The 21,087-nt window shown below is 46.7% G+C and overlaps 1 protein-coding gene across 1 annotated transcript; it reads right to left on the minus strand.

Moving 5' to 3' along the window:
• Positions 1 to 826: 826 nt before the first annotated feature.
• LOC124704483 (cullin-4-like) lies at positions 827 to 8,455 on the minus strand. The gene is made up of 17 exons (XM_047236740.1): positions 8,115 to 8,455; positions 7,087 to 7,202; positions 6,665 to 7,011; positions 5,620 to 5,800; positions 5,397 to 5,519; positions 4,937 to 5,224; positions 3,656 to 3,781; positions 3,064 to 3,165; positions 2,920 to 2,973; positions 2,675 to 2,781; positions 2,426 to 2,486; positions 2,217 to 2,348; positions 1,982 to 2,119; positions 1,832 to 1,912; positions 1,659 to 1,739; positions 1,256 to 1,336; positions 827 to 1,160 (listed from the first exon to the last, which is right to left on the minus strand). The coding sequence occupies exons 1-17, from the start codon at positions 8,446 to 8,448 to the stop codon at positions 1,047 to 1,049; spliced, it is 2,466 nt and encodes an 821-aa protein (XP_047092696.1). The 5' UTR covers positions 8,449 to 8,455; the 3' UTR covers positions 827 to 1,046.
• Between the last annotated feature and the right edge of the window lie 12,632 nt (positions 8,456 to 21,087).

Here is a 21,087-nt window from a genome sequence, read left to right on the forward strand (position 1 = left end):
AAGCATTCAGTGAGAAATATTTGGGGCTGCCTAGTGTTGTTGGGAAGCTAGCTAGTGAGGCCTTTGAGTATATTACTGAAAGTGCAAGAAGTAGTGTGAATGGATGGGCTGAAAAGAACCTTTCTTATTCAGATGCAACTGGTGTAGTTGCTCGTGAGGGTTTGTTATATAGGGGTGCCATGGGTAAAACGTACCGTGGTATTTCTGATCCTCTGATCATTGAGACTCTTGCACTACGAGATGATGTTACTTATGCAAGGGATAGAGGGTTTAGTAGAGTTGTCTTTGAAGTGGACTATGAAAATCTGGTTCATCTTTGGCACAATAGAGCGACTGATTGTTCTATAGTCGTTTACAGTTTTTAGCTTATGTCATGCTCATCGCGAGGCTAACCAGGCAGCTCATTCTTGTGCAAAATTTGCAAGTATTCAAGATGGGTTGTTTTCCTGGGATGCTGAGCCACATGCTTTGTACAGGCTGATTGTAATGGTGTGTGAATAGTGGCTGCAAGTTTTGACTCTTTTTCTTACCAAGATACCTAAGGGGACTGGAAGGGTTTTAATGAGGCGGGGAGGTTTTTAATGAGGCGGTTGCTAGCTTTAATATATTGATTCTCAACCCTCAGTGGTAATAAAAGGGAGCCATTCATCACTAATTCCATAAGGACATCCATTTGACTCAACAGCAGCTTTTTTTTTTGGGATGGACTCAACAGCAGCTGATGTCAAGGAATTGACAGTTTTCACTGCCTAATTTTACTCTACTTGAGCAAAGAACTGTGGCTTTACTTTCACATCATAGTTTTATGTAGTAATCTGATTCATATCATAAATGTAAGACGTGATTGAATATCAGGGATGCTTGTTCTTCATAGGTGGTGTTACAAGGATGCGCAACTTTTATATTCAAAACTAATTCGTATACAGAAAATGTTGCAACTGCTACAACTCTCATAAAGAGAACAAATAACAAGGAACATCGATACGCAATTACTTTACAATGTGCTTCTGACAATAAAATAAACGTGATCATCTCTTTCATGGCTGTCAAGCAAGATAATTGTATATCTGGGGGTTACTTCGGTCTCTCTCCAGGTACTCCCTGTCGATTAGGCTCTCTATTCTCTTCTTCATATCCGCTGGCTTAATCGGGAATTTGAGCTGAAAAGGGGGGGAAAGGTAACGAGATAATGTGTCAAATCAAATTGCTGGGCAAGAAAAAGAATCCAAGCAATCTGTGTCACTCCGTGTGTTACCTGCTGGAAAAGCTCAGTTATTAGAAGGGTGTGGCTGAGGGTTTTCCTTGTCTTCATAATACGAACTATGGCTGCGTCAACCTGCATATAAGAAAACCAAACCAAGTTAAGCTCCAAGATTTCAATGCCTCACAAAAAGCTCCAGGATTTCAAGGCATCAAAGACGTGGGTGGTAACAGATTTTTATAGATTTATTTTATGATGTTCCTGTACACGGGACAAACTTTTCTACCATAAGCTATATCAACCAAGCAAGTAAATGCAGAGCATAATAGCTACGGCAAACATGTAACTAGTAACCACACAGGGAGAACGGATGACATGTTTAGGGACAGTTTCACCGCCTATTCTGTAAAGTTAAACCACCAAATTATCTGCTTGCAAGTGAGATCATTTGGGTCACCTGATACTGACGATCTTGGAATACTCTCTCTGTGGTGCTCGTGTTTTCTTCTACCGTCTCTTTCATCTGAATTGCATTCACCTGGAAATACAGAACAGCACCTTCGTTTTTAGCCTATGACACCAAAGTCGCCTCGTGCACCCCAGCCCAAGAAAACTAAGGTGAAATGTTACCTTTATGCGGTAGAGGGGAGCACTAAAGTCGTCATTAAATACAAATTCGTCTTTATCATCTATATCTCGTCCTTTTGGCGTCTGAAACACAAATGATAATTAGCCAAGTGGCCTTCTGAAAATAAATCGAAGATAATCAAAGAGACACACCTTTTGGAGAACCCGAACTTTACCACATGCAAGTGACTGCAGTGTCCTTCTCAGTTCTTTATCCTCAATACCAGTTGACTCTTTTATGTCGATGAAGCTTAGCTTTTGTGCATCGTTGAACAACATCAAAACCACACTCTAATAAAAGGAATGAAAACGAAAAGTTTTAGTTATCGCTCTCAGATAATTACTGCTACGATAAGCCACAGAAAAAAATGGGTAGCAATTACCAGACCTGGAACAATGACACTGCAAGCTCCTTTCTACCTTTAGGGAACTCTGCTTTTAAGACACAGTGACCCAACGAATTTTGCCACATCAGACGCCTTCCACTGTACTTACTCAAATAGAACTCTTTAAATATATCCTATCAAAACAAAACAAAAAAAGGATTAAAAATATATTTAAATTTTCTGCCACCAAGCCAAGTCAGCACACACTAACCTGGTAGACATTAAGTTCATGTGGGAGTTTTACATCCATTGGTGGATATGTCGGCCAGTAGCTGCAATTCAACAGATTTATCAGAACCATTGCATTCAGATACCAGCTACATGCTTTTAATATGAAGCCCGTGTATGTACTAGGTTCAGACTTTAGACAATTGTCAATTTGTCATGTCTGTCAAGTAACGGGATATGGCGGTGTGCTTTTTACCATGCATGTAAAAGTTAGAAGGCAAAGGTTACCTACCCTGTTGTAAGCACATGGACACTCAATTCAATGCCAGTTGGAAGCTTTGTCCTTGCCTGAGATGATTGCTTGAAAGAATCATTTATTTCTTTGGATAATTCAATGTCCTGAGAACCAAATCGACAAATAAGGAGATGGTTATAGACTTATAGTATAGAAGTCAACAAATCTAGAATATATAGAACACAGGTATTAGAAAAAACAGGATACAAGAGAATTATCACAGTGAAAAAAGCTATCGCTACCTTGAACATTCCCTCCAGTTTGTTGGTAAATTGACTTCCACACTCAGTTTTAAGCTGCAAGCAGCAACATGTTGCTCAAATATGCTATCATAAGTTGGATCGCATGTAGAATAACAATTTAACTCCCAGAAAAGGAATAATTACCTTTGTAATCATTGATTTTTCAGCATCTATTGATGCGCTCTTTCCCAGTAGCAACCTCTTAGCCAGATCCTTCTTGTAGAATGCCTCAAATACATCTTTTCCCTGTCCACAACAAAATTATACTGCTGGTATTTATACTGCAGAATAAAGAGAATGCATTTAGGTTTGTTTCCTTTTATTCACCAGTGAACAGTTTTGTGTCGTGGGTATCACATATGTAATAGTAATTTTAGGGGCTTAGCTTCTCTATCTAGCTCTGCAAGGTAAATTTAGGGCCTGGGAATTTGGCCTAGTATCACCCTGTTTTGGGAAGGCTTAACACCTTACACCAATCCCAAACATGTTGTCCATAAACCCATAGGTACCGATTTGTACATATTCCATCTTACATATCTGAGTTCCTAGCTCATCAGAAAGCGGCCTAGCTAAGCTATATCCTAAATTCCTAAAACATGAGTCAAATGAAATAGGGATGGCTCTATACTTGTCCTTGTTGATATGAGTTTGCTTTCAGTCAAACTCAGAATACCTACAACATTCCAACCAGTTCAATGGATATAATTGTATTGTACCAAATAGCCCAGTGACTTACTTGTATATATCGGAACAGAACCAAAACTTTGTCAAGTATTCCCTCCAGTTCTTCTTCTGAAGTTCCTTTATTTCCAGGTCGAAGTTTCTCATCAAGAAACTTTGCGATCAATTCAGCAGGACGGTTCTGTTGGGGACAAGGTATCACCAATATTTCAAAAAGAAAATAGAACAGACAAAAATTACAAGTACTCCCTCCGGTTCATATTAATTGACTCTAATATGGATGTATCTAGACACATTTTAGTTCTAGATACATCCATATTGAAGTCAATTAATATAAATCGGAGGGAGTACAATAATTTGTACACTCAAGTCCAACATACAATTTTATCCAGTTAAATGCATGGAAAGAACTTGTTCACCGAAATGCACACCATCAAATCAGGAACATAAGAATGTGTTTTTGTTTATCAAACCTTACGACTGAGTGAAACATTGTAGAAAACAAAGATAAAACGTGTTGTACAAGACTACAAGTATAACCCATCCTTCTAAATGTTTTCCCAAAAATGGGCAATCTAGATTTTTACATATATTAACACCACCACGGATATCTTAATGCCTTGTTTACTTCTAGTGTATTTGAAGTGTACTCCAGGGGATTGGAGGGGATAATCCGGAATCCCCAAAAATCCCCAATAGTGTGTTTACTAAGCAGGTATTGGATGTGATAATTCCAAGATATCCCCCACAAATCCTCTCATTTTTTTCTAGGTTAAAAACTCCCCACCATACTAGTGTATTGGGGTGGAAGTGTATTTGAGGGGATTGGGTGAAATGGAGAGATTCACTAAATACCCTCCCATCCCCAAACTCCTAGGGGATGGAAATACCCTAAAGGTAAACAAGGCCTAAGACAGGGTTACCAAGCACGACTGTTGGTGATAGTCTTTGACTATTTGTTACTACTTACTACTCCCTCCTGTCACAGATTTCGCATGCTTCTTATTCAGTTCGAGATACATTTTGCACCACCAGCTTCTATCTGCAGTTTACTTCTGTTAAAGTTCAAGACAACTATTAAGAATACTATTTGCTGCGAACCTCACCAACCGTTTCCATACAAGTATATGAACCATAAAGATATATAATACTTAAGAGCATAATACTGAGTGGATACAAGAAAAACTTTGAAAGCAGCTTTTGATGATGATTGGAGGGACTAATCGATATTTAACAGAAAAAAAAATATCAAACTACATGCATGAGAAGATATCCACTTAGTACTCAACACAAAATAGAATATTATAGTCAAGCAGAAAGATAAAATATGGCTCACCTGGCGTAGGTTGATAAGATGCTCGAATGACTCCTTTATGGTATTGGAGAAAGCCTCATTTTTGGCAAAACTTTCTTCCAATATTTTATCAAGAGATGCCTTAAATTCCAGGAGAAACGGAACCAAATCTTTGTCTTTTTCTTCATCCATGATAACGCCCTGGCCTGTGCCACGGATATATAAACTAAGCGCTTGCTTTAGCATCTCAATGGCATCAACCCTCTGGAAAAGGATGTACATCCTCGAGAGGTCCGTTACACGATTTGCTTCCATAAGCATTGTAAATCCCTGAGGTCCCAACAGATAAAATTAACTTAGTTGTACTACAAATATTATGCTCGAAAAAGTGAACATCCTTATTGGTTTATCGATCTCATAGCCAGCAAGAGGAATATTCTACCATGCTTTTCAGGCCAATGATAAAATAAATGTGCCTACAATTCAAAAAGCACATGCTCACCTTCTCAATAATCGCAGATGTGTGTCGCTGTAGCAATTGTTTTTCTGTAGTTGCTATAAGTGGCTTCCTCGTGTTAGCTTCCAGATACAGAATGCACCTTTCGTGTTCTTCTTGCAACCTTGACTGCATAACTCATGTGCAATACCATCAGACATCAGTTGCAAGCTATACCTGAGTTTCATAGTTCAGTATGAACAGAGTGCATGGAGAACAAAAGAATTACCTCTGCATGCTTCAGATAATCTGGAATGTCAGACTGTTGCAAATATTTGACACCTTCGGTAGCATAAAACTGAGAAGTGCATTCAAGGAAAGGCTTTTCGAAAGTCTCGGAATACATTCCAAGATCAGTAAACATCTTCAGAAGATGACTAAGCAATGTCTTATCTATTGCTTCACCAAGCCTGGTCAGGAAAAGGATCATTGAATAAACAATTTTCTGGAAGATGTTGAATAAACAGTTTTTTGGTTAATAGAAATACGAAATTTAAGTTGCAGTGATCCTTTGAGCCCACAATCCCCATGACATGCAATGGATTTGAATACAGAATATATGGCTGCAAGCAACAAAACTGGAGAAGGCAATTACACTCCTGCACAGGCTGGTGCTAGTCTATTTAGTTATTACGTATACAACAGATGCAATGACAGAAAGTACAAGTGGATCGAAAGATGACATGAAATTTCGAGCATATATTTGGTAACCGCATTTGCAACTTTACCAACTGATATTAAGATGAACTTGGATTGCAGTCAAACAAATATCCAGGCCATACATTTGTTAATCTGCAAGGTGCTCGAATGGAGCAGCGCATGCATCATTAAGCATATGTGTTTTTCATATGCGGTAGTAGAAGCTGGAATCATGATACAAATTATTCACCTTTATCCACATTGCTCATAGAGTTGATATTTCAAAAGGTGTTGCTTAGAATAGATCAAGATACTATAATACTACATAATAATATGGTATGTGGGTTATGACAATATATTGTCAATCTAACTAATGTTGAAGTGCATGTTAACATAAACAAAATCATAACCAACCAAATATAAAATGAATGATGGCAACATTGCAGATTTATTTAAAGCAACAGTCATGCTGATTATTTAAGAGAACCTACGCAGGTTTTGATCACTCAGAAGTGCATCTAATTCACGCAAGCACCCTCAGAAGTTCATCTAATTCACGCGCGCACACACACAAGCGCACACACGCGCGGAATGTGCATATAGCACAAGAGTATACAACAGAAGAGCAGTCATACCTCTCGCTCTCTATCAATCTTAAAAGACCAGTGACGGTTTTGTGTTCAATCTCCGGAGACAGTGATATATGCTTGCGGAACAGCTGCAGCCCCATATCCCACACTGAAGATAGATTTGGGACATTCTTGACATATTTTACATCAAGAAGTAAAGCAATACCACGAATAATCAACATTTGATCGCAAAAATCTTGCCATGTTCTTTGCACCAATGACAAAAATACAACCAAATCTGGACTTTGGCCCACTAATGCTGATATTTTTTCCGCTATATGTATTTCACATTCTTTCTTCACGCGTTCGTATAAATTTGCCCCTAGCTTGTGTAGACATAGATCACCGGCAGCCTATAGTGAAGAAAAGAATTCCAGTCTTAATAATTAACATTAGAGCATCAAAAGTTATAGACAACAGGAAGTAACCTGATAAAGTTTCTCAACATCACAAGAAAGCTTCTGCTTGAGAAAGATGGCTGTAATGGCATCCTTCAAAATTGCCCAAGTATCCTCCTCAAAGTTTTTCGGCAATTTGGGCTGACCTAATACATGAGAAGAAGATAGGATGATAATAATATCATAATAAACGAAACAAAAAGGTATTGCAACAAAAAGCTGAATTGAGGATAGGATTTTTAAATCTGTGATGTTAATATGAACTAAGGTTGCGGAAAGAATATCCCAAAATAAGCCCAAGAGACCATGAGAAAGAATATGAATATAATCGACATAGAAAATATGAAAATAACAAGCATCGAACCTTGAAAAACTAGTGTAAAATGCATGGGGCAGAGGTTAGTTTTACCCCGATACACAGAAAGAAGACGAGATATTGCTTGAGAATTTCTATAAGATGCCAAGAATAGCTTCGAGTGAACGCTGACAGTCATGCCGAACAAAATTTAAAGGAGTGTTCATGTTGCACATACGATATGACTAGGAGGCCAGATCACATAGTATAATACAGCAAAACAAGAGTCAGCAAGCTAATTTACTCTTCAAATGTGCCAATAACAATAGAGCACATTTACTGCAGCAAATCGTTGCCGTCACATTCACATGAAACAAACGAATCAGATATAAACAAACAGTCACAGCAGATTTAACATGTCTGTACAGAGCAACTAAATTACATGGTACTAACTCGCAGAATTTAAGTTCTCATGGAGACCACCATTCCCCTACAAGGAGTGCACAGATCTAGCTGATTTCACTGGTACGAGCAACAAGACATGTATGCACGCTAATTAGGGACAATACTTATTACTTTGCGGGGAAAAACTGACAGCCACTGCCTACGGGAATTTGAACTAGAGTAGGCTCGCGAAGTAAGATGGCTGTAGGTGGTCAGCAAACGAACTAGTAACGACAGCAGTAGAAATAGGGTACCCCTCAATCGGCACTGCAACCCCCTGGAGGACAAGTGAGCGAATCGAGTGAGAGGGGAGGGGTACCTATCTTGATGCGGAGGGGCTTGCGCGTGGCGCCGGCGGCAGAGGGCTGCGGGAGCGTGGCCTTCTTCCGGAAGAGGTTGGCCGTGCCGCCCCCGGGGGTGGACGCGCCGGGGGAGCGGAGCTCGTCCTGGTCGGCGAGCAGCATGTCCGCATCCTCCCCGCCGTTGGCGCCCCGGGCGGCGGCGGTCGGATCGAGGTGGAGCCCGTTCTTCTCGGCGGCCCCGGGGGAGGAGGAGGAGGCGGCGGGGAGCTTGGCCTTCTTCATGTGCGGCGGCGCGGGGGAGGAGGAGGAGGAGAAGGGCCGCTTGGGGGCGGTGGCGTGGGGGTGAGACATGAATCAGATGCCCAAGGGCATCGCGCGGTGGTGGCGGCGGCGGCGGCGGCGGCGGGCGGGGCAGGGGTGCGGCGGCCGGCGGGAGGGTTTCGGGGCCGCGCCGGCGGGAGGGGGAGGAGGCGGGGAGGGGAGCTGGGAGTAGAGAAGGGCGACAGAGATCGGGTTGGGGGAGGAGGGTTTCGCTCGCTCGCTCGACTACCTTTTTTATTTACTTTTTTTCTGTTGGGAATTTCTCGAGCAGGTGGGATTACGGGATGGGACATGGGAGGGAGACTGGAGTGTGTGTGCTTACATGTGGGCCTGGAGTCTCCACGCCACCTAAAACAAATGAAATGATGGTTGCAACATACTACGTGGAAACTTATGAATAATCTTCTCTTTTTCCGGGAAAACTCATCAACAGTCACTTGATTTGAAAGAAAAAAATCAACTCTGCGTAAATAAGTGTATGTGAAGATAGTTTTTCCATTGCTAGAAATTGCACTAGAATCAGTAACTCTTCAAATTACTGTTTTATATCTAAGATAAATAGAAATCGTCACTACGGGTTTTTTCTCGATGAGGCCAAGCCTCTTATTCAGATATTTGTGTTTTTTAGGGATACAGCTGGGCCCTTTCATTACGTGCTAGAGAAAAAGTTGTGCCCCTTATTTTCTTAAGTGTACTCTCAATTAATAAATAACTTTGCTATCCATGCTCAAATGCAAAGCCTCCGGGCTATGTATGCCCGAAGGATCTAGATATCGGCTACAAAGGGTGAATAGGTGATGTAAAACAATTACATTTTTTTCTTGAATAACACAGAAGTAAACTAGTTGTTCAAATTATCACGTTTAAAATATAAATATGGTAGGCGCAACTAAGTGCACTAACACCTTATGCTAAATAGGATTTAAACAACTATGTGATAGCAATATAAACAAGGTGCTATATAATTTCAAGCATGAATGCTATCGCATGATTAGTGCACAGAGGGGTGGAGCTTGGATAAGAGATAACTGGGACATGTAAAGACGAATAATTATCACGAGGTTCACTTCCCAAAAGGAAAAATCTATGTGGAGAGGTGCGGAGGTGTAATGCACCGCGAGCGTCACAATGTTCTCACCTTGAGGTGCGGGGTAAACTCACCACCACTAAGGTCTCACCTCAAGAGGCAGGGTGAAAGGGTATTTCCCTCTGTAAGTGGTTTGGGTGCTTCATGACAAAATAATCATGATGACACATTGTGTTAAAAGACTAGGCATATTTGATGAATGATACAATAAAGTAATTGACCACTCAAAAGTGAAAAGAGATGTGATGGTCTTTGACATTTTCTTTATCTGAGTCGTAGAAAACCCCACTATCAAGACATGTTGCATAATGGAAGGCATGGGCGAAATCAACCACGTGCAGAAAACACTAGCTGCACCCATTATCCCTCCTATCTTGGTTGACAGAGACCTCTTAATTTCTTATTGTTGAGCATCACTTTGGGGCGAAAGTTCCATGAAGAATTACACTGGAAATTACTATACACTGGAAGTTTCGATGTTGACCTACGAAAGTGTCGGTGATCAACCTCTGTTCTGAATATCTGATCATTTATTTTGATAGGACTAAGAGATTTCATCATCGTTCTGTCGGTGGAAAATTTATCCTGAAGCAACTCTTCTTCTGATCCCTCTTCATTATCTTGTTGCTTGTGTGTATCATCGGATGAAATAGCACGAAAGTTCTAGTGCTATTTGCAGCAAGATCATGAAGATGGATCAAAAGGCAACCAAACGCCTTCTATTTGCAACAAGAACATGAGGAGGGGTCAAAAGGCAACCAAAAACCTTCTATTTGCATCAGCCTCCCACAAAATCATGTGTGCAACGAACCAAACAAAAGGGTCATAGTTACCCAACCAATGTAGTCAAATCCCATGTGGGCAACCAAAAGAAGTGGAGAACGTGGCTTTTTGCCTGTTTCCACACGGATATTCCGTAGGGACATGAGCTCGGGAGCTCCAAAATAGGCCTTAGGTAACCAATCACGCCCTCAGGCAATCACAGAGACTTCTTAATTAAAATAATCCATATTTTCACATCGGAGTTGCACGTACCCAACCCGTACAAACATCGGTGAAACACATGAAATGCTCTAACTAGAAATGGCAAATAAACTACTGGTTTGATTATGTGTTCGCATCTTGATTGGACAACTCCAACTTCTCCCTCTTACTCAATGATACGTGCATTTTATATCATCAATATAGTGACTTATATGATTAGTTTTGAATGATATTTTCCATGATCCATCATTATTTATCCCTTTTTAGTTGTTATATGAAAAATCCCTTTCATTGGTATTTAATTTTCAGGAGGCAGAGAACCTTTTTTTATTTTGTTGTTTCAAAGACCTTGTGGATGCCTACAAACAAAAGGAAAAATACATTATCAGTTTTTCACCAAGATAAAGACTGTGGGCTAAAGAAGAATGAGTGGGGAGCCACGAGGGCCAAACGAGACCAGGTGGCACGCCCCCCTCAACTGGGCGTGTCACCCAGACCCGTTTGGGCCTCAAGCGGCGTCTCGACCCCTCCTTTTGACAGAGCATTTGTCTCGCTAGAAAACCGACGCTATATTTTTATCAAGATTTACAGAGGTAGCGGCGGAGGCGAAAGTCCTCTTCTACTCGGGAGAGGGCAGATCATGCAGCACCTAAGCTTCTGGTGAAGGGCAAATCGACGCTATCCCCATAACCACTCCTCGTTGTCTTTTTGTCTTGTCATTTTGGCATGGGATTGCTCCTACAAGAGTACCTCCATATCATCGGGCAAGAGGTACCCCGTTGGCGGTTCTCAATGATACATGTATACTTACAATGACAAGAACTTATTTGGGACCTAAGTTGAGTAGCATGAGGTTTAGGTACTCGTATTCAAGGGGCATGAGATTTTCAACTTGTGATTTGCAAGCATATAACTCATTTTTGACTCACATTAACTTTAACCATTCAAGATGCTTACGATAGGGGCAATGTTGTGGGTATACTTCATTGGTGTACCATCGACAGTGCCTAAGATCCGGCAAGCCCGGGTGGCCCACAGATGGTGATGAGGCGTGTGGCCCATCGGGCGGCCCAGTTGCTGTTGATCCTGACGGAAGGTGTCCGGCCCGGGGAGCGGGGAGCCGGATCCGGCCGACCTTAGGAGGGACCGGATCCATGAAGGCCCGGTAGGAACCCGGATCCGGGACGACGTATAGAGGAAGGCGGATCCTTGGCGTACACGGCAAGACATAGTATCGTAGTTAGGCAAACACTGTAATCCGGCTAGGACTCTCCATGTAAACCCTAGATCCGTGCGCCTTTATAAGCCGGATCTCGGGAGCCTTAGAGGTACAACCACAACTCATTGTAACAACGCGAAAGCGCCCGGATAATTCCGGACAAGCGACGGTAGGCCCTGTCATCGTGCGGGTGTTCGAAGGCTGGGTAAATCGCGTACCACCGTCCCGTGTGCACTCCGCCCTATGGCCCCTACTTCTTCTCCCCCTCGTGAGGATCCCTCCTCCGAGGTACCGTCAATTAGTCAACGACAGTTGGCGCCCACCGTGGGGCCTGCGGCGTCTGGAGGCCGGAACCGGGAGGGTTCCGCCATGGGAAGCTACGACGACACCATCGTTGTGGGGCGTGTCCTTTACGCCGGAAATCTGCCAATCGTCCCTCCGGATGAGTCGTTGGATTCCGGCTAAAACCGACCCCGTCAAGCTCTCCATCGTCCTCGTTGGCGGCATACACATCTTCATCGGGGAAGCCGTCGATTCCGACGGAAACCCACGCGGTAAGTAGCGCCGACGCGACCGCCGGCCGAGCGGGACGCGGTCGCGAAGATCCGATCCGAGACGCGAGGAACTTCCTAGCGAAGATTCCGCCTTAGATACGAAAAAATCAAATCCCACCCAATCCGCCCCTGAGCGGGAAATAACGGTGTAAGACCAATGCGGATCCGCATGGGTCTCCCGGGTGTTAGAAAAGCAAAGGTGTCACTTCGTGCACTTCTTGGCCCATACCGTCGGAACCGCCCCTCAAGAAGCCGGAGCCGGTCCCGAGCAGAGTCGAGGCCCCGGAAAACAACGCTGCTCCGGATCGGCAAGAGGCTGTCGGAGAAAGCGGAACTCCGGTCGAAGAGTCGATTTTGGGAAACCTAAGCCCAATTTCCGGAGACACCCAATCCATGGACAACTGAAGAGTTCGATCGCAAGGTGAAGGAATATGGATACGGTGATCGGCCTGAAGTTGATTCCGCCCGGCCAAAGCGGTACTTGCAACTGTAGCGGCGCTGGGAGAACACGGATCAGAAGAGGTAGGCACCCAATCCGACCCCCAGCCATCCCATCAGGGATCTCCAATGTCGCGGGAGCGACCCCGCAAGGATTCTTCCTCGGAGGACCTCCTGTCGCCTGAAGAGATGGTCGCACAAGCAGGCATGGATGCGGTTTATCGCTCGGATATTCTTAACAAACCCATCACTCCCGAAGACGTAGAAGCATTAGAAGCTAAGAGACTGGAGCTGCTGGCCACGGCCAAGAAGTTTAAAGACACCGCGGCTGCCATGCTCTGGAGGAAAGGAAGCACGCCGCAGTTTTTGTGGAAGACTTCATCCGAGCGCGAGCGGAGGTGGACGAAGGAGCCGGCAAAGGTCAAGGAACTCCGAAAGCATTGGGAGGACAAGATCGTTGAAGCTCATCATGAGGTCGAAAGGACCGGCGTGAGTTGATAGCTCCCCGCAGGATCACCTTCGCAACTCCAACGGAGCGGCAGCCGTTCGCAACCCCAAAGGACAATATGACGAAGGCTGCGAGAGATCTTGAAGAAAAAGAACGAGGAGATCGACATCGACTACGTTCGCACGCTCGTCGCTTCGGCGGTAAAGCGGCGAGCAAGGCGGACACTTCGCGCAAGTTGGAGTCTAACCCAGAGCATTGCGTCTCCACTGCGCAGAAGGACGCCCACGACAATCGCCATCGAGATGACGAATCACGAACCGGATCTTCGGAACGCAGAAGGAAAGCCAGGGAACACCCAAATCCGATCCCCGTACCATCAAAGACGCCACCGTCAGACCCAAGAAAGGGAAAGGATGCAATGTACTCTGGACGGGACAAGTACCGCAATCCCTCTCCTCCGCCTAATGGTTACCCGCGTCCCTCTCGCCGCCGTAGTCCAGCCGGAAACACCAGGCCCCAGGGGCATGGTGGAATTGTTATCCACGACAACGTGCTGCCTTCAAGAAACAGAAACAGGGAACGCACGCCGGAACCTCGCCGGAACCAGAACAATGATCGTGAGCCCGAGCCTAGGAGGAGTCGGGACGAGGAGCGCGATCCGGAACCTCGCCGGAGCCGGAACGACCATGGCAGCCAGCGCCACGGCGAAGGCAGCCGCAGGAGCCGGAGCCAACACCGGGAGGGCCGGGGAGAATCTGAAGGCGGAAGAAAGAGGTCGGATCGGCCCCCTCGCAGGTCTCCCTCACCACCACCTAGCGGTGGTGGCGGAGGTGGAGGCGGAGGCGGCGGCCGAAGATCTCGCTCTCGCTCACAGTCCCCCCCGCCACGGCTCGCGCGACGCGCGGGAATGCCTCAACGAATACAGAACCGACTACATCGGTCCGAAGTGCTTTGGCAGGATGATTCGAGAGGAACCAAAGCCAAGGATGAACCTCAAGCTACCCGGAAACCTGAAGCATTACGATGGAACCGAAAGGCCGGATACCTGAATTGAGGATTACTATAATGCAGTAACCTTCGCCGGAGGAACCCCTAATATCGCCTGCCGCATGCTCCAGTTGTACCTTGTAGGTCCAGCCCGGATGCGGCTCGGCGACCTCGAGAAGAACTCCATCTTTTGCTGGTTTGACACGAAGACCGCTTTCGAGAAACACTTCGGAGGCACCTACAAAAGACCTGCCACGGCAAGCGACTTACAAGCTTGTATCCAGAAGAAAGGAGAATCCTCAAGAAACTTCCTCACACGATGGTTGGCATGCAGGAACGAGTGCGAAAACGTCGACCACACAACCGCCATGTACGCCTTCATTGGTGGACTGCAGAGAGGAGGATTGCTGAGGCATAAGCTCACTTGTTTGGCTAACGCAAATAAATTGACTTTGGATGAAATGATCTCCATTGCCGGTGACCATACTGCCGCCGATGATGACGCGGCGGTGATATCGCAGCCACGGCAATCCCCTACATCAACAAAAGAAGAACCGTGATAGCGGCAACGAGCAGCGACCATAAACGCAAAAACCACGATGACCGGAAGAGTGGCGGATCCGACATGGTCGCCATGGCGTTCCAACGCGGAGGTTCGGGGAGGCGGAAGAGGACGCGGCCGTGGAGGCGGAGCCGGCGGGGGTCGGCGGCATGGCACCGAGGTCACGGTCGGCGGATCCCGCGCCCCGCAAACCTACGAGGAGTATAGAGACATGCCCTGCTCGGCCCACCCGGATCCGGTTACGGGAAGTCCACTCACACCAACCGCAAGCGCAAGTGGGTCAACGACCTAAAGAACGACCCGGAGGCAGGATACAAGCGAGCCGGAAGCACCGCCCACGCGGCAAAGGAGGCAAGGGCAAGAACAAGGACAAAGAGGAAGACGGTTCCGAGGCAATGGATGAGGATGATAACTCGCCGGATCCCAAGGCGGGTCCGCGAGTAAATCCAACCCATTCGAGAAAAAGAGCGTGGGGGCTTACCACACTTTCCTCGGAACCCCAACGATCCGCGCTACAAAGTCGGCTACCCGGATCCTGAACGCCACGGTTCCGGCTGTGCCGCGATATGTCGAGTGGTCGGAAGTTCCGTGCACATTTGACAGGGAGGATCATCCTACCATTGTGCCAAAAGAATACTACGCCTTGGTTGTAAGTCCCTGCATAGATGGGTATGACTTCTCCAAGTGCCTCATGGATGGTGGAGCCAGCTTGAACATCATGTACCTGGAGACTCTGGAGCGAATGAACCTCACCAAGGAACAGCTCAAACACAGCAACACTGAGTTTCACGGCGTGGTTCCGGGTAAGAAGGCGAACTCCCTCGGCAGCATCACACTTCCCGTGGCCTTCGGCGATGTTCACAATTTCCGCGAAGAGAAGATCACGTTTGAAGTTGTGCCCTTCAAGAGCTCCTACCACGTCATCTTCGGCGAGGCCCACCTACCACAAGTTCCACGCAAGAGCGTGCTACATCTACAACAAGCTCAAGATTCCGGGTCCTAACGGTATGATCACCGTATCCGGAGACTACAAAAAGGCTCATGAGTGCGAGTTGGGCGAAGCCGCCTTCGCGAGAATGCGTGATATCCGGAGAAGAGGCTGAAAGGCTACGATGCGCGGTGGATCCGGCCGAGATGCATACCACCAAGAAGCGAGATCTCCGAACCAGAAAAACTCCTTCAGGGCCGCGATAGAGACCAAGAAAGTCAACTTCAAAGAAGATGACGCTACCAAGCAAGTCTCGATCGGAGCCAACATGGACCCCAAATAGGAAGACGCGCTCGTCGAGTTTCTCCGCGCTAACATGGATATCTTCGCATGGCAACCTTCGACATGTCCGGAGTACCAAGGGAACTCGCCGAGCACTACCTCAACATAAACCCGGGGCTAAACCGGTGAAGCAAGCTATGCGACGCTTTGGAGATAAGAAGCACCGCGCCATAGGAATGGAATTAGCAAAGTTACTAGAGGCAGGTTTTGTAATAGAAGTAATCCACACTGATTGGGTCGCAAATCCCGTCCTTGTACCCAAAAAGAATACTGAAATACTAAGAATGTGCATCGATTACTACGGCTTGAACAAACATTGCCCGAAAGATCCGTTTCCCACGCCGCGCATTGACCAAGTCATTGATTCGACGGCGAGGGCGGAACTCTCGTGTTTTCTTGATGCGTATTCCGGGTATCACCGGATCCGGATGAAGGAGTCCGACCAAAAGGCGACCTCATTCATCACCCCATTTGGCACTTACTGCTATGTTACTATGCCCTTTGGCTTGAAAAACGCAGGTGCCACCTACCAACGTACGATGCAGCGGTGCTTGAAGGACCAGATTGGCCGGAACGTACACGCCTACGTCGACGACATCGCGGTCATGACTCGGAAAGGATCCGACTTGATCACCGATCTCACCGAAACCTTTGAGAATCTCCGTCGGTACAAGATGATGTTGAATCCGCTGAAGTGCGTCTTTGGCGTACCGGCCGGAAAACTCCTTGGCTTCATTGTCTCTAACAGGGGCATTGAAGTAAACCCGGAAAAAATCAAGGCAATTTTGTGCATAAAAAGGCCAACTTGTCTCAAAGATGTGCAACGGCTCACTCTGGTTGTGTCGCAGCAATCGGCGAGGTTTGTTAGCCGTCTTGGCGAGAAGGCACTTCCCTGTACAAGCTATTGAAGAAAACGAGACAAATTTGTTTGGGACGAGGCAGGCGACGCGGCGCTTCAAGGGTTGAAGGAAATACTCACCTCCCCACCCATCTTAGCGAGCACCGGGAGAGTCAGAGCCTATGCTCCTTTACCTAGCAGCTACCAACAGAGTCATCAGCCTCGTCATCGTGGTGGAGCGACAGGAAGAAGGACACGAGTACGGGGTCCAAAGACCAGTCTACTACATCAGCGAAGTGCTGACGGAATCCAAACAGAGATACCCTCACTTTCAAAAGCTAGTCTATGGAGTATTCCTGGGCAGCAGGAAGCTGAGACACTACTTCCAGGAGCATCCAGTAACAGTCGTGAGCAAAGCTCCGCTGTCAACGATTCTCAATAACGCTGACGCAATAGGACGCACAGCAAAATGGGGCATTGAATTATCCGCCTTCGACATCAACTACAAAGCCAGGACCGCGGTCAAATCCCAGGTCTTGGCAGATTTCGTCGCAGATTGGACAGAAGCTCCGGATGCAAGTGCTGGAGCCGGAACCGAAAACATGGGTCATGCACTTCGATGGATCCAAGCGAGCATCAAGGCTCGGGAGCCGGAGTCACCCCGAAGTCCCCTACCGGAGAAGAAGCTGCGATGCGTTTTGCGGATCCACTTCGAAGCTACAAACAACATGGCGGAGTACGAGGCTCTACTACACGGATTGCGCATCGCTAAGGAAATAGGGATCAAGCACATTATCTGCTGCGGAGATTCCGACACAGTGGCACAGCAAGTAGCCGGAACCCGGAACGCCGGAAATTCCGTCATGGCGGCTTACCGAGACGAAGTTGACGAGATCGCCAAATGCTTTCTAGGATACGAAGTCAAGTACGTCCGGAGAGACGACAACGCAGCGGCAGACATGCTGTCCAAGCTCGGATCCGGCAGGAAACCAATTCCGCGTGGTATTTTCCTAGAGCACCTACGGATACCCTCGGTGAAGGGCGCTAACCCGGAAAACCCAGACGTGGCAGTATCTCCGGCTAGAGAAGTGATGGCTATCATTCCGGCTTGGACACAGCCTTTCCTGGACTACCTCATCGACCAGAAGTTGCCAGAGGACGAGGTCCTCGCGCGACAGATCATCAGACGAGCAAGATCCTACACAATTGTTGATGGACAGCTCTACAAACGAAGCGCAACAGGGCTATTTCTCAAATGCGTCTCTAATCAAGATGGCATTGAAATCCTCAGAGAGATCCACGCAGGGGATTGCGGGCATCATGCCGCTCCTAGGTCACTCGTTGCAAAAGCTTTTCGGCTAGGCTTTTGCGGCTCACAGCTAAAGAAGATGCTGACAAGATAGTCAAAACCTGCCGAGGTTGTCAGTACTACGCTACTCAACCAAACGCTCCAGCCCAAGAGCTGAAGACCATACCTATCACCTGGCCGTTTGCGGTCTGGGGGCTCGATATGGTTGGTAAGTTAAAGAGATCATCTCCTGGCGGTTTTGAATACCTCTTGGTCGCCGTTGACAAGTTCAGCAAATGGATTGAGGCAAAGCCAGTGAGAAAAGCTGACGGCGCTACGGCACTAAAATTTGTCTGCAGCCTCGTATCCTTGGGTTTCCGCGAGGATGGCGCCCATGTCGGAACCTTTTGGAGCTCCGCGCGCAACATCCGCGAAGTTGAGTGAAGGGAAGTGAGCCTTGCAGGTGGCTAAGACCAGGGAGGCGACTCCGCGCGCGGAAGATTTTTGCCAATCCTTAATGAAGTCTGGCACTTGTTCCATTAGCTGGGTCATCGTGTCGATCACGGAAGTTTTGGCCTTCTTCAAAGACAGAGTCTTGGCGATTCCGCGACAGGCCTCAAACAGCGCGCTAATGGAAGTCCGCACTTCTTCGTATGCCTCCGTCCTCTTCAGGTTAGACTCTTTTGACCACTCGAAGCCAAGGCTCGCTGTGGAAGAAGGAGGTTCAGTTCCGTTTCGGAGAATAAAGCATACGAGGATAGTCGGAACCGCAACGCGGAAAAATACTTGCGGAAGATAAGTTTGTCGATGGTCTCCGCCTCCGTTTCCAGAACTTTGTTTTTTGACACCAAGGAGGTCACGCGACTCTGGTTCTTCTTGAGTTTGTCATTCAGCTCCGCCAGGTCGCGGGCATGTTTCTCGGAGAGCTCCTTCCTCGCTCGATTCTCCTTGTCGGAGGATTCTTTCATGAAGGTCTTGAGGGACTCGTTCTCCGCCTCAAGCACCTAGACCTTGGCGGATAACTCGTCGAGCTTGGAGTGCTTGGCAGTCTCTTCTGTAGGCGGAAAGTTGCACATATTACGCATCCTGAACAATTATATCAACACAAAAAATCAAACCCGGATCTCGTACCCTGAAGGCGGGTCTCAAGAAGCTGGATAGCCTTTTGGCTGTTTTCCGCGTTCAGGCGCAGCCCCTCGATCTCCGTGAATTGCTCCAACACATGCACGCGTAGATCTTCGTGCAATTTCCGCGTAGTCTGGAAAGCAGCAAGGAGTTAGCCGGATATTTAAAATCTTGGGGGCTGGCGAAGAATTCAAAGTCTTGGAGGTATAAAAATTTTAAATTTCCGCCTAAGGTACATCTTGGGAAAGCATTGGCTAATACATGTTACATGGAAATATATCACCCAATGCTTGGGGGCTAGTGTTACCTGCCGCATGATACGTCTCCGACGTATCGATAATTTCTTATGTTCTATGCCATATTATTGATGATACCTACATGTTTTATGCACACTTTATGTCATATTCGTGCATTTTCTGGAACTAACCTATTAACAAGATGCCGAAGTGTCAGTTGCTGTTTTCTGCTGTTTTTGGTTTCAGAAATCCTAGTAACAAAATATTCTCAGAATTGGACGAAACGAAGACCCAGGGGCCTATTTTGCGACGAACCTTCCAGAAGACCGAAGAGCATACGAAGTGGGGCCACGAGGTGGTGACACCACATGGCGGCGCGGCCAAGGAGGGGCCCGCGCCGCCCTGTGGTGTGGGCCCCTCGTCAGGCCCCCGACTCTGCCCTTCCGCCTACTTAAAGCCTCCGTCGCGAAACCCACGAGGCGAAAAACCACGATACGGAAAACCTTGCGAGACGCCGCCGCCGCCGATCCCATCTCGGGGGATTACGGAGATCTCCTCCGGCACCCTGCCGGAGAGGGGATTCATCTCCCGGAGGACTCTACACCGCCATGGTCGCCTCCGGAGTGATGAGTGAGTAGTTCACCCCTGGACTATGGGTCCATAGCGGTAGCTAGATGGTTGTCTTCTCCTCATTGTGCTTCATTGTTGGATCTTGTGAGCTGCCTAACATGATCAAGATCATCTATCTGTAATACTCTATGTTGTGTTTGTCGGGATCCGATGGATAGAGAATACCATGTTATGTTAATTATCAAGTTATTACATATGTGTTGTTTATGATCTTGCATGCTCTCCGTTACTAGTAGAGGCTCCGGCCAAGTTTTTGCTTTTAACTCCAAGAGGGAGTATTTATGCTCGATAGTGGGTTCATGCCTGCATTGACACACGGGACGAGTGACGAGAAAGTTCTAAGGTTGTCGTTGTCTTGTTGCCACTAGGGATAAAACATTGGCGCTATGTCCGAGGATGTAGTTGTTGATTACATTACGCACCATACTTAATGCAATTGTCTGTTGCTTTGCAACTTAATGCTTGGAAGGGGTTCGGACGATAACTCGAAGGTGGACTTTTTAGGCATAGATGCGGTTGGATGGCGGTCTATGTACTTTGTCGTAATGCCCAATTAAATCTCACTATACTTATCATGCCATGTATGTGCATTGTTATGCCCTCTCTATTTGTCAATTGCCCGACTGTAATTTGTTCACCCAACATGCTTTTATCTTATGGGAGAGACACCTCTAGTGAGCTGTGGACCCCGGTCCATTCTTTTAATGCTGAAATACAAATCTGCTTGCAATACTTGTTTTCTTGTTTTCTCTGCAAACAATCATCTTCCATACAATACGGTTAATCCTTTGTTACAGCAAGCCGGTGAGATTGACAACCTCACTTTGTTTCGTTGGGGCAAAGTACTTTGGTTGTGTTGTGCGGGTTCCACGTTGGCGCCGGAATCTCCGGTGTTGCGCCGCACTACATCCCGCCGCCATCAACCTTCAACGTGCTTCTTGACTCCTACTTGGTTCGATTAAACCTTGGTTTCTTGCTGAGGGAAACTTGCCGCTGTGCGCAT

Source organism: Lolium rigidum, chromosome 3 (assembly GCF_022539505.1).
Source record: "Lolium rigidum isolate FL_2022 chromosome 3, APGP_CSIRO_Lrig_0.1, whole genome shotgun sequence".
NCBI lineage: Eukaryota > Viridiplantae > Streptophyta > Magnoliopsida > Poales > Poaceae > Lolium > Lolium rigidum.

Excerpts from the sequence above, each read along its gene's own strand:
- LOC124704483 (XM_047236740.1), bottom strand. The coding sequence starts at position 8,448 with ATGTCTCACCCCCACGCCACCGCCCCCAAGCGGCCCTTCTCCTCCTCC. Across the intron at positions 7,203-8,114 it reads GCCCCTCCGCATCAAGATAG|GTCAGCCCAAATTGCCGAAA; the intron begins GTACCCCTCCCC and ends CTCATGTATTAG. Across the intron at positions 1,337-1,658 it reads TCCAAGATCGTCAGTATCAG|GTTGACGCAGCCATAGTTCG; the intron begins GTGACCCAAATG and ends TCTTATATGCAG.